General features: G+C 38.6%; 1 protein-coding gene across 1 annotated transcript in view; it reads right to left on the reverse strand.

Annotated features, from left to right (window-relative positions):
* Window positions 1-12,096, reverse strand: part of LOC117525970 (gastrula zinc finger protein XlCGF49.1-like) — a 44,196-nt gene that overhangs the window by 22,978 nt on the left and 9,122 nt on the right. The window contains exons 2-4 of the mRNA XM_034187954.1: window positions 11,717-11,827; window positions 7,805-8,686; window positions 7,330-7,638 (exon numbers count right to left, since the gene is read on the reverse strand). Of these exons, the coding sequence (XP_034043845.1) occupies window positions 7,330-7,366 (37 nt within the window). The 5' untranslated portion in view covers window positions 7,367-7,638; window positions 7,805-8,686; window positions 11,717-11,827. The remainder of the gene's footprint in view (window positions 1-7,329; window positions 7,639-7,804; window positions 8,687-11,716; window positions 11,828-12,096) is intronic.

Below are 12,096 nucleotides of genomic sequence, written 5' to 3' on the forward strand. Positions count from 1 at the left end.
ATCAGGATTGTGGATCCTGTGGACATTTTAATTTAATATTGAAAAGCCTATTTGATATACTTTTTGCATTATATCTCAATCAAAAGTGTCTCAGTCACTCATTTTTTGACAATGAGGTGCAAACTGGCACTCTCATTGAATAGATCAAGTTTGAGCTGTATCTGATCCGTTTTGTGGATTTAGCAGATACTTGATTTTAACATTGTTGGTGACATGTTGTTTTTTATGTGCTATTTTTACTTTGTTGTATGTGTGGTTTATTTTTTATTTTGATGAATCTGTGTTTTTACTGTAAAGCACTTTGGACACCATCTGGCTGCTGTAAAGTGCTTTATAAATAAATGTTGATTGATTGATTGAACACTGAAAAGCCATTTTGATTTATCTTTTGTATTATATTTTAGCTTATAAAAAGCCAGTTCCGACAGGAAACAAGACTTTGACCTTGAATGTTTTTCCAAGGTAAAAATTTGTGGAAATGGAAAGTAGTGTTGGCAGAAGTTTATGCTCTATGAGTATGGTGCTCTAGTTATTATTATTATTAGGGGGCACTGAATCTGGTACAACAGCAAACTGTAACTAAAAGCCCATGTCCTATTAAAAATATATAATAAAAAAAACCCGTTCTTGTTCCACCATGAACCTGCAAATCTATTAAAACAAACAAGATCAATTAATCCATCTCACCTTTCTTTCTTTCTTGTTTATTTGATGGGGACAATACACATTAATGAACACTGTACATTTTCATGACATAGTGTGAATATGTCAGATTTAGCTAAAAGCTACTTTCCAAGCTATCTAAACATTATATGGTAGCTGGATTTTGTTGATGTATGTTCGAGTCATATTGTTCTCCTCTTTGGTTACGGTTATGAATAAGGTACAAGTTGCTTATAATAATTCGGCAGATCGCTGAAAGTGATTTTTGTGATCTGATGGACTTTGGGGTTGGCTGTAGAGCGTGATGGCAGCATGAGCTGTTCTTCTCTCCCGTGAGTTGGTGCTTTTAATCCCTCTGGCGCACAATTCAAAGATATTATAGTTAATTTTATTATGAGTATGACCAAGGGAAACAAACGAAGAAGTAAAGGGATACGAGATAAGTTGGTGGAGGACCTAAATCTGGCTGCGCAACATGAAGACGAGGAACGAGCAGCAGACCAACATGGCGATGATGCAGCGGCTAAGTGTTTGGGACTGGAAGACATAAGTAAGCAGATTAATGAACTCAAGTCTGAATTAAAAGTTGACCTTAAAATGCTTAAAGAAGAAATTAAATGTGACATACAGGAGGAACTGATTGAGTTCAAGCAAGACGTTAATCAGCGGCTCATGGCTAATTTACAAGTTATGTAGGAGCAAAACGCTAAAGTGGAGGCGATGAAAGCGAGAATTAATGACTTTGAAGCCTGGAGTTCGGAGGCTGATACTGTGCAGGACCTACAGAATGTAGAGGATAAATTAAATGACTTGGAATTAAGAGCTAGGCAAAATAATTTACGTATTTATGGTGTGCCAGAGGGTGCGGAGGGCAGCTCAGTGCCAGAGTTTGTGGAGAAGTTGTACTCCAATTTCCAGAAGACATTGAACTACAGATACATGCCCACAGATCCCTGACACAGAAACCAAGCCTTAATTTATCTCCAAGGTCCATTATGGTTAATTTTCAGGGATATAATGTAAAGGAAATGGTCATTCAAAAAGCATGGTGAATGAAGATTACAATTGGAGGGAAACTGCTGTACTTCAACCATGATTATACAACTACCATGTAGCGCCAACGTAACGCATTCTCCAACATTAAAAAGCTCTTAAAGAAAAAGGCATCAATTTCAGACACCTTTTAATAAAATGCACATCCACTGTGACGGTGGGGTGCAGGTGTACAACAGTGCAGGAGCTGCAGCACAGGAGCTCAGACAGCAGGGATTCACAGTGGAGGTGCCGGAGGGACCCCCAGAAGAAGAGATCTGCTAGCGCACCTACAGCGGGGCGCGCAGTGGAAAAGAGTGGGACTGCATGCTGGCTTGGACACAGCAGCACGGGCTAAAAAAGTTCTTCGGCAGTTTCAATGCCAGACATCTGATTGACCGGGGTGGGGGGGGGGGGGGGATCACTGGTTAATCTAAATAACTGTCCTATCCTTTAAAATACATTCGTACTGACTGATCGGGAGTGAGGGAGACCAACGCGGCCAGCAAACTCAATTTCACACTAGCAAGTCAATAAAGACTGTGGCTAACCATCTGAAAGGGGGCCCTTTCGTTAAGGGAGGCTTTTCTTCCCCCTCAACTTACCTGAAGGATGTTCTTCAGACTTTGGAGGTCATTTTGTGTCATAGTTTTCATTTTGTGTGGTAGAATAATGTTTCAGTTGATTAGTATTGCACTTTTTTGTTTTGTTAACAAGTTTAGGTCTGTTTTTTTTGTTTTTGTTTTTCTTTTTTTAATTTATTTTTTTCTTTTAGCATGTGGAAATATATAGTTGAAAAACTTTTCAAGTCAAGATGCAGCAGAAGCATGTAAAACTATCACTGAATGTTAATGGATTGGGAAACCCAATAAAAAGGGCAAAAGTGATGGCAATATTAAAGGAGGAGGCAGGGCATATTGTATATCTGCAGGAAACCCATCTTTTTAAACAAGAACATGAAAAACAAAAAAGATTTGGATATAAAAACATTTTCTATATCTCATTTTTATTCCCATACAAGAGTTGCCATTCTCATTTCAAACAGGGTTAAATTTGGATTCCTCAAAGAAATAAAACAAAGAGGGTAGATACATAATCGTTAAGGAAAAACTTGAGGAAAGAATGGTAACTGATAGATATCTATGCACCGCCAGACAGCAATAAACATTTTCTTAAATCACTGTTTGAGGTGACTGCATCAGAATACATTTAATGTAATGTATACAAACTGCAACCGACCAAACCTGTTTTTTTCCCCAAAATGAGACATCCTCTCTTTCTTATTAATTACATCCTGACGTGCAGCGCAGCCAGCTCAGAGTCGATGGAGTCACATCTGTGTCTATAATTTCTATTCCTGTCCAGAGATCTAGGATCCAATGAACATGTACAGATTGTATTCATTTTATTTATGTCCAGAAATCAAGGATCCAATGACCAATTTCACATTAATTTACTTTAAGACTCAATAAAATGTTGTTGACATAGAAAACCTGTAAAGGCTACTTTTAGTACACAGAAAATTCACAAGCGGTATTGATAAGGGAATTGATAAACAATCGGATCAATAAGCAGAATCGATAATGGCATCAATATAATCTTATCAATACCTATCATTAATCATATCGCACCAAATCGCATTGTGAGGAATTGAATCACCATCAAATACATATCAAATTGCACTGAATCAGGAACAGGGTTGAATTGTATCGTCATGTATCCCTATATGTATCATATCACTGGTAGTGTATTGAATCGTCGTTAGTGATGAGATTCACATGCCTAGTGCAAACAGATAAAGTAACAAAAACCCCAAAAAGGTATGACAATGTTGTGATGATCTTTATCTCAGGCGTTATTACGTTACTACGCTGGGTGGGAAAAGTAAGCTCATTCCTGATGAGGAATTATCCTGCACCAAGCCGGTAGCGTGTTACTGAATCACTGCCATTCAACAAACAGAGAATATCTCCCCTTCCTCTCCATCTTTTCTGTTTTTTCTTCTTATCATCTTAAGACACTCTTAGGCTTCTTAGAAGTCCTCCTCCTTACTCTTAACACTTTGACACCTTAGGAGCTCTCTTAAGGCCTAAGGTGGTTTGTGAACAATTTTTATTTTACCCAGGGGCAATCCTAAGATATGTATAAGAATTCCAGGAATTCAAAGATTTTTATTAAAATTACATCACTAGGATTTTAGCCTTAGGATGCTTTGTGGATATGGCTCAGGAGTATTGTTTCTGTGTAGGCTCTCAGTTGTCCAGGTAGTTTCCATAGTAGAGAAGCTTGAATCTTCGACTGGACCGGGTTGCTTGACGCGAGGACGTTTCGCTTCAAATCGCAGAAGCCTCCTCAGCTAAAATTCTTGCTCTGGTGGTCTGACTTCTGTCTTGACTCTTATAGAGAAGAATAATCAGAAGTCACAAAAGCTGGAGTTTTAAACCTAACCAGACCCCTCCTACCGAGAGGCAGACTGCTATAGGCTAGTGACTAAATAATAGCTCTAATTAGCACCTATTGTGCTCTAGTTAGCACCCTCCTAATGACAGGGCAGCTGTCCCTCTTATTGATGGGATGGACCCTCTCCTGATGGCTCCTTTGACGACTCTGCTGATGACGTGAATGACTCATTACCATGAACAAAAGACTGAAACTGCTTTGACCTGAGTACCCCATTGTAAACAGGGGATAAGCGTGTCTCAGACCCCCTCCCCGGTTAAGGCTGGGTTTCAAACGTTTCACAAAGAATGCCTCCTTGACCCCTCTCTCAAACCATTTCTTCTCTCTGGCTAATATTTTAACTTCCTTGTCCTCAAACGTGTGGTTAGTGTCTTAAGGTGGAGATGAACTGCAGACTGAGGTCCACTGGCGCCCTCTCAGGAAAACTGTAACGAACACTACATAGGTGAGACTAAGCAACCTTTACACAAAAGGCTATACCAGCACCGCAGAGAGGGTGCCAGTGGACCTCAGTCTGCATTCTATCACTAATAATTCCTGCAACCTTTATCCTCCCTGCATGCACTCTTCATTACTCTTGCTACTACTATTACTACTTTTCTCCTCTCCATCATATCAGCCAACTATCTCCCTTTTTTCAGTCACACAGCCAACATTTAAAGTCTCACACTCACTTCTACACTTCTGGCCTTCCTCCCCTTCCATTGCTTTTGGACATGTTCTCTGCATCATTTTCTTCTTCTGCTTCACCCAACAACAGGACAAAACAATGTTACTTATTGGTGAACTGGACAATAACATAAAATAAATAAACTAAATAAACTGTTTAAGAATGTGACAGCTTTATTATATGACATTAATAGTGCAAAACTCAATTCTGCACACATTAAACAATTGGCTTTCTATAGCAACATAAGCAAAAGAAAAAAAAAAAAGACTTAAATAGTAATAAGAGTTTAAAAAGACAAAAATTTGAAGAAAACATTGTTACATGTTGGAAAATCAAGATTACATTAAATCAATATGTTCTCATAATAAATTCATACCACAATCTCTTACTCATTAAGTAACTCTAAAATGTTTGATACAATAATTGTTGATATGACCACGGCATCCATCTACTGATGTAAGTAAGTCTTTAGACACTCACAAAGCTTTTATTCATGTTGTGAGTGTGTGTTTAGAGAAGGCTTATGACAGATTGCCAAGAGAAGATCTGCGGTGTTGACTAAATAAGTTTTGAGTGGCAGAGAACCTCAAGGATTGGGTGATAGCAGTCAAATGCGTTTACGTTGGAGGTGGGATTACGTCAAAGATCAAATCCTTTCCAAATCCCTTTCTTGTCTGCACTGGTAATTGACAGGTGGGTGGACAAGACCAGACAAGTACCTCCATGGATTATGTTTGCACATGACAGCGTGATCTGTCATAACAGTAGAGAGCAGGCTGAGACCAGCCTGGACAGATGGAGAAATGCTCTGGAGAGAAGGGGATTGAAAGTCAGTAGGACATGACAATGTACCATATTTTCCGGAGAATAACTCATGGTTTTTTGTCTTATTTTTTTTAGTACTTTAGGATCTGTGACTTGTGTTCTGAAAACCACACATTTATTATTATCATCAATATCAATTCTTCTTCTTCTTATATTATTATGTCTATTTATACAGGACTTTCCCAGGAATCAAATCACTAAAAAATAATCTAGTAATAAAAGAATAAATGCAAATAATAAAAGTACACTACAACAATGCACTAAAAGCTGGTGAAGGCACATAAATTTAATTTTTTTGGGTTCAAGTGTTCAAAATCATGGAGAGTGTAGTAGAAGGGGAAGAAGAGAGCAGGTAGGGTGGAGTGGGTACAGCAAAGAGGGCGGGAAGTGATTTGTGATAGCAGGGTATCTAAAGGAGTGAAAGGGAAAGTATCTAAAACAGTAGCTAGATCAACTAGCAGTACAGTGGATTGGAAATTCTGGTGTGACAGAAGAAGACACAGAGGACAGGGTGAACTTGAGACAGATGTTCTGTTGTGGCGGCCCCTCACATGAGCAGTCGAAAGGAAAAGAGCTAAAATTTTTGTGAAATGAAGTATGGAACTTTGTGAGGGTTTTTATTTTTAACTGCTTTAATATGTGCACAGACAAAGGTAAGTCACTTCGGCTTCTTTTCTTTTCACCTCAGGTCACTCCACCAGATCAGAGGCAGATGGATCTGCATGTTGATTTGTACAAGTTTTACGCCAAATGTCCTACTTGACTCAACTTCACATTACATGAGAATGGACAGTGGTGGCTGTGAACGAGGAACCGTCTGTTCTGGAAACAAACATGCATAAGTTCTTGACCACCACCCCTGGCATGTACACACCAAAGTGTAACAGTAATTTTTTTTTTCATGTGTAATTTAGTAAGTAAAAATATTCTGAAAAGATTGTTTCATTTTCTTATCTTAATGTCTCACTTGCCCAATACAAAAACATGCACCAAACAAAGCCCAAAGATTTGACCCTTAATTGGAGTAAGGGGTTGAAGATACGTGAGCGAGTGAGTGGATTTCTTGATAACAGAATGCAATCGGCCACAGACCCCGGGGTCTACAGTTGCATTCTAAACATTGCTGGCCTTGTAACCGCGGGCTCTCTTCAAGAAGGTGACAGTTACCTTAATTACTGATAACTGCACCTCTCTCTAGTATGGGTGGGCCATATGCCTTTTCAAATGACTCTTCAGAAAAAATGCTTTTCCGCATGCAGAACAACAAAATGGTTTGTATCCCTTATGAAACATCATATGGGGTTTTCAGATAGTTGTTACATTTAAAAGTTTTCCCACACTCAAACAGCGAAATGGTCCTTTCTCCTGTATGATTCAGCAGATGGATTTTCAGATTGCCATTTTGACTAAATGTTTTTCCACACTCAGAGCAGCTGAAGCGTCCTTTGTCCGTATGAATAACAAATGCGCTTTAAGATTACTGGTTATCATTAAATGCTGTTCCACACTCAGAGCAGCTGAAGGGTTTTTCTCCTGTATGAATTAGCTTATGGGTTTTAGATGGGTCTTTCTCTTAAATGCTTTTCCACACTCAGAACAGCTGAAGCGTCTTTCTCCTGTATGAATTTGCATATGGGTTTTCAGATTGTTGTTACTTTTAAATGTTTTTCCACACTCAGAACAGCTAAAGGGTCTTTCTCCTGTATGAATTTGCATGTGGGTTTTCAGACTGTTGTTACTTTTAAATGTTTTTTCACACTCAGAACAGCTAAAGCATCTTTTATCTCTATGAATTAACAGATGCGCTTTCAGATTACTGTTATGCTTAAATGTTTTTTTCCACACTCAGAACAGCTAAAGGGTCTTTCTCCTGTATGCATTAGCATATGTGTTTTCAGACTGCCATTTGGATAAACGTTTTTCCACACTCAGCACACTTAAAGGGTCTTTCTCCTGTATGAATTAGGAGATGCGCTTTCAGATTACTACTATTCTTAAATGTTTTTCTACACACAGGACAGCTGAAGGGCTTTTTTCCTGTATGAACAATCATGTGACTTTTCAGATTACTCTTTTGGCTAAATGTTTTTCCACACTCAGAGCAGCTAAAGCATCTTTCTCTTGTATGAATTTTCAGATGTGCTTTCAGATTACTACTATTCTTAAATGTTTTTCCACACTCAGGACAGCTGAAGGGTCTTTTTCCTGTATGACCATCAGATGGGTTTTCATATTAGCTTTTTCTATTAAAATTTTTCCACACTCAGGACACTTAAATGAAGTCTTTCCCGTATGGATGGTCATATGTCTCGTCAAATTACCCTTTTGACTGAATGCTTTTCCACATTCGGAACACCTCGTTGTCTTTCCCTGATGAGCCATGATATGAGTTTTCAGACTGCCATTTTGATTAAATGTTTCACCACGCTCAGAAAAGCAAAACAGTTTATCTTCTGTATGATTACCATCATGTCTAATCAGGTTACCATCGTGAACAATCCTTAGATCACACTCAGGTCTAAATTCTTTCACATCAGCATTACATCTGTTCTCACAAACAGGGAGTATTTCATTTTTCAGGGAGCTTAAATCTGATTTAGGTTCCTTGGTTCCTTTACAATTAATATCAATGACATCACTTTCAAGTACGGTATAGTGTGAAATAAACAGCATCACTATGTGGGTGAAGTAACTGTCTTGATCTAACCTCGCAACTGGTTCTGATCCTCCCCGGTCCTCATTATCATCTTTTATTTTCATCTGTTCACCTACCTACTGGCAAGAGGCTCAGCCCTCCCTGTTCTCCTCATTTTGGGGCTGATGATAATCTGAGGACTCAGGTTTCATATCAGTGTTTGTGTACATGCAGGAATTAACCTCCAGCATTTGCAGGTGCGTTTGTTCCTCACAGGTCACATTTCCTCCTCTTCCTTTTAATATGATGCAGTTCTGGGTCCTCTTGGTCCAGTTTAGAAGGTCCATTTTTGTTGCTTCGGTGGAACCTCTGTTTACCTGTACCAAACAGCTGCGATGCATCTGTATAAAACAAATAATAATGAAAGGCATCACAAGTCTGATGCATACCCTGCATGCTCTACACACCACAATATAAATGTACAAGTAAATATACAAATGTTAGTAATGATGCTTTTGACTGTTAATGGCTTCATCATATGACTTCCTTGTGAAGTCATTCATACTAATCAATCACAATTATTTTGCTGATCAATATATGCTTTAGATCATCAACAAGACTTCTTGGTTGTTGATTTTATATACAGTGAGGAAAATAAGTATTTGAACACCCTGTGATTTTGAAAGTTCTCCCACTTAGAATCATGGAGGGGCCTGAAATTTCATCTTAGGTGCATGTCTACTGGGAGAGACATAATCACAAAAAAAAAAAAAAAAAAATCCGGAAATCAAAATGTATATTTTTTAATAATTTATTTGTATGTTACTGCTGCAAATAAGTTTGAACACCTACCATCCAGCAAGAATTCTGGCTCTCACAGACCTGTTAATTTTTCTTTAAGAAGCCCTCTTATTCTGCTTCTTTACCTGTATTAATTGCACCTGTTTGAACTTGTTACCGGTATAAAAGACACCTGTTCACACACTCAGTCAATCACACTCCAACCTGTCCACCATAGCCAAGACCAAAGAGCTGTCTAAGGGCACCAGGGACAAAACTGTAGACCTGCACAAGGCTGGGATGGACTACAGGACAACAGGCAAGCAGCTTGGTAGAAGACAACAACTGTTATGATTATTTATTAGAAAGTGGAAGAAACACAAGATGACTGTCGATCTCCCTTGGTCTGGGATTCCATGCAAGATCTCACTTTGTGGGGTAAGGATGATTCTGAGAAAGCACAGAACTACACAGGAGGACCTGGTCAATGACCTGAAGAGAGATGGGACCACAGTCACAAAGATTATATTAGTAACACATGATGCTGTCATGGTTTAAAATTCTGCAGGGCAGCAAGGTCCCCCTGCTCAAGCCAGCACATGTCCAGGTCCGTTTGAAGTTCACCAGTGACCATCTGGATGATCCAGAGGAGGCATGGGAGAAGGTCATGTGGTCAGATGAGACCAGAATAGAGCTTTTTGGAATCAACTCCACTTACCATGTTTAGAGGATGAGAACAACCCCAAGAAAACCATCCCAACCGTGAAGCATGGGGGTGGAAACATCATACTCTGGGGGTGTTCTTCTGCAAAGGGGACAGGACGACTGCACCGCATTAAAAGGAGGATGGATGGGGTCTTGTATTGCGAGATTTTGGCAAACAACCTCCTTTCCTCAGTAAGAGCATTGAAGATGGGCCATGGCTGGGTCTTCCACCATGACAATGACCCCAAACACACAGCCAGGGCAACTAAGGAGGGGCTCCGTAAGAAGCATTTGAAGGTCCTGGAGTGGCCTGGCCAGTCTCCAGACCTGAACTCAATAGAAAATCTTTGGAGGGAGCTGAAACCCCAAACCTGAAAGATCTAGAGAAGATCTGTGTAGAGGAGTGGACCAAAATCCCTGTTGCAATGTTTTGACCTCTGTAATTGCAAACAAAGGCTACTGTACCAAATATTAACATTGATTTTCACAGGTGTTCAAATACTTATTTGCAGCAGTAACATATAAATAAATTATTAAAAAAATCATATATTGTGATTTCCGTATTTTTTTTTTTTTTTAGATTATGTCTCTCACAGTGGACATGCATCTAAGATGAAAATTTCAGACACCTCCATGATTTCTAAGTGGGAGAACTTGCAAAATCGCAAGGTGTTCAAATACTTATTTTCCTCACTGTGTGTGTGTGTATATATATATATATATATATATATATATATATATATATTATATATACATACATACACACACACATACACACACAAAGTGTTTTTGGATGATGTTTTCCTTAACCTTTATCCAAACCACAGTGACTACAAATAAATAAATGAAATAAAATAAAAATTTAATCACCTCTAGACATCAATCAAAATAATATTCCCAGTGTTTGATCCATTTAGGCTTCTTGGTTATGGAACTATCAAAAAAAAACGTTTTTTGGACATTTTCCTTGACTTTGTCCAAACTACACAAAAATCAAATCACCTCTTGACCTCAATAAGGTAATAATCCCACCAAGTATGAAGGAAATTCCTCCAGCCAATTTTGAGTTATTTTGTCTCACACACACATACACGTGCAGTGAATGAAAACACCCTGCTTCACTACTTTGCCGGCACGCAGGGTACTCACTCACTCACTACTTAATTCAGGACACAAAAGATGGTCCCTAGCACAACAGAGACAGACAAATAACTACAATAAACTAAATACAATTAAAAACAGAAATCCATAACAGAAAAATGTTCAAATATTAATTGATTAGAATGCCAATGGCTCCATAATGTTGATGCGAACATGACCATACTCACTGCAGGGTTCACTAGTGTCGCAATTATGCTGTTGGATGACTCAGATAGTCTACACATACACCTATAGGTGCAAACATCATACAGTACTGTCTGTGAATGTTCCTACCATCAGACAGGGTTAAGATTAGACAGAGTGAAAATAGGAAATGACAATTTACTGCAATTAATTGCTGTTACTGTAATAACAGTAACAGCATAGCTCATTCATTGACTTGAAAAAACTAAAAGCTCAGCAAACAATTCTCCCAACTGCATAAGGTGCTTACATAATGCCATAGGGGGCGCACTATTTGTTTTGCCTAAATTTTCTGAGGTTGGCAAGCAAACGTTATTTCCTGCTCCAGCTCCTTTGTAACGACCATGTATTCAGATAGCACAAACAAAGTTGTCATAAGTATATGTATAGCAAAATGACAGTCACATTTGTGTTGCTTGATTCTTTCATTTGTCTGTCCAGTCAATAAGTGGCATACACATCACAAAAAGGCTGGTAGCCTGGTAGCCTCCACATCAGACCTCTCCCAGTGAGACTGCGAACAGAGCCGTCCCATCACTTTCTCTCTGGTTACACTTCTCCAAAACTGGATAAACTTGTGCAGTTTTCTATGTGACACTCACCAGTTTCTGGTGTAGTTTTCCACTGCAGGGAACATCCCTTCCATTGAGAAATTTTTTCAGCTGTGGGAACATCATACTCCTGAAATTGTCGTGCTCCTAAATGATGACAGACTGAGAAAATAAGTGAGAGTAAACAAATACTAAAAATTATTACAAAATAAAACACATCAACCAGGTGCTAATCAGCACAAAAACTGTCATTGTATTAAACAATTTTGTAAATGTATGGTTTATCTATATATACTACAAATGAAAGCTTTGGACATACTTCCACATTCAGTTGAATGGGGAATGTCAGATGTCAGCTTATTTATGTCATTCAGGAAATCACAAAACTAAACCATGTAGCATTTTCCTGAGATACTAAATCAATTATGCCA

This window comes from Thalassophryne amazonica, chromosome 15 (assembly GCF_902500255.1).
Source record: "Thalassophryne amazonica chromosome 15, fThaAma1.1, whole genome shotgun sequence".
Classification (NCBI taxonomy): Eukaryota; Metazoa; Chordata; class Actinopteri; order Batrachoidiformes; family Batrachoididae; genus Thalassophryne; species Thalassophryne amazonica.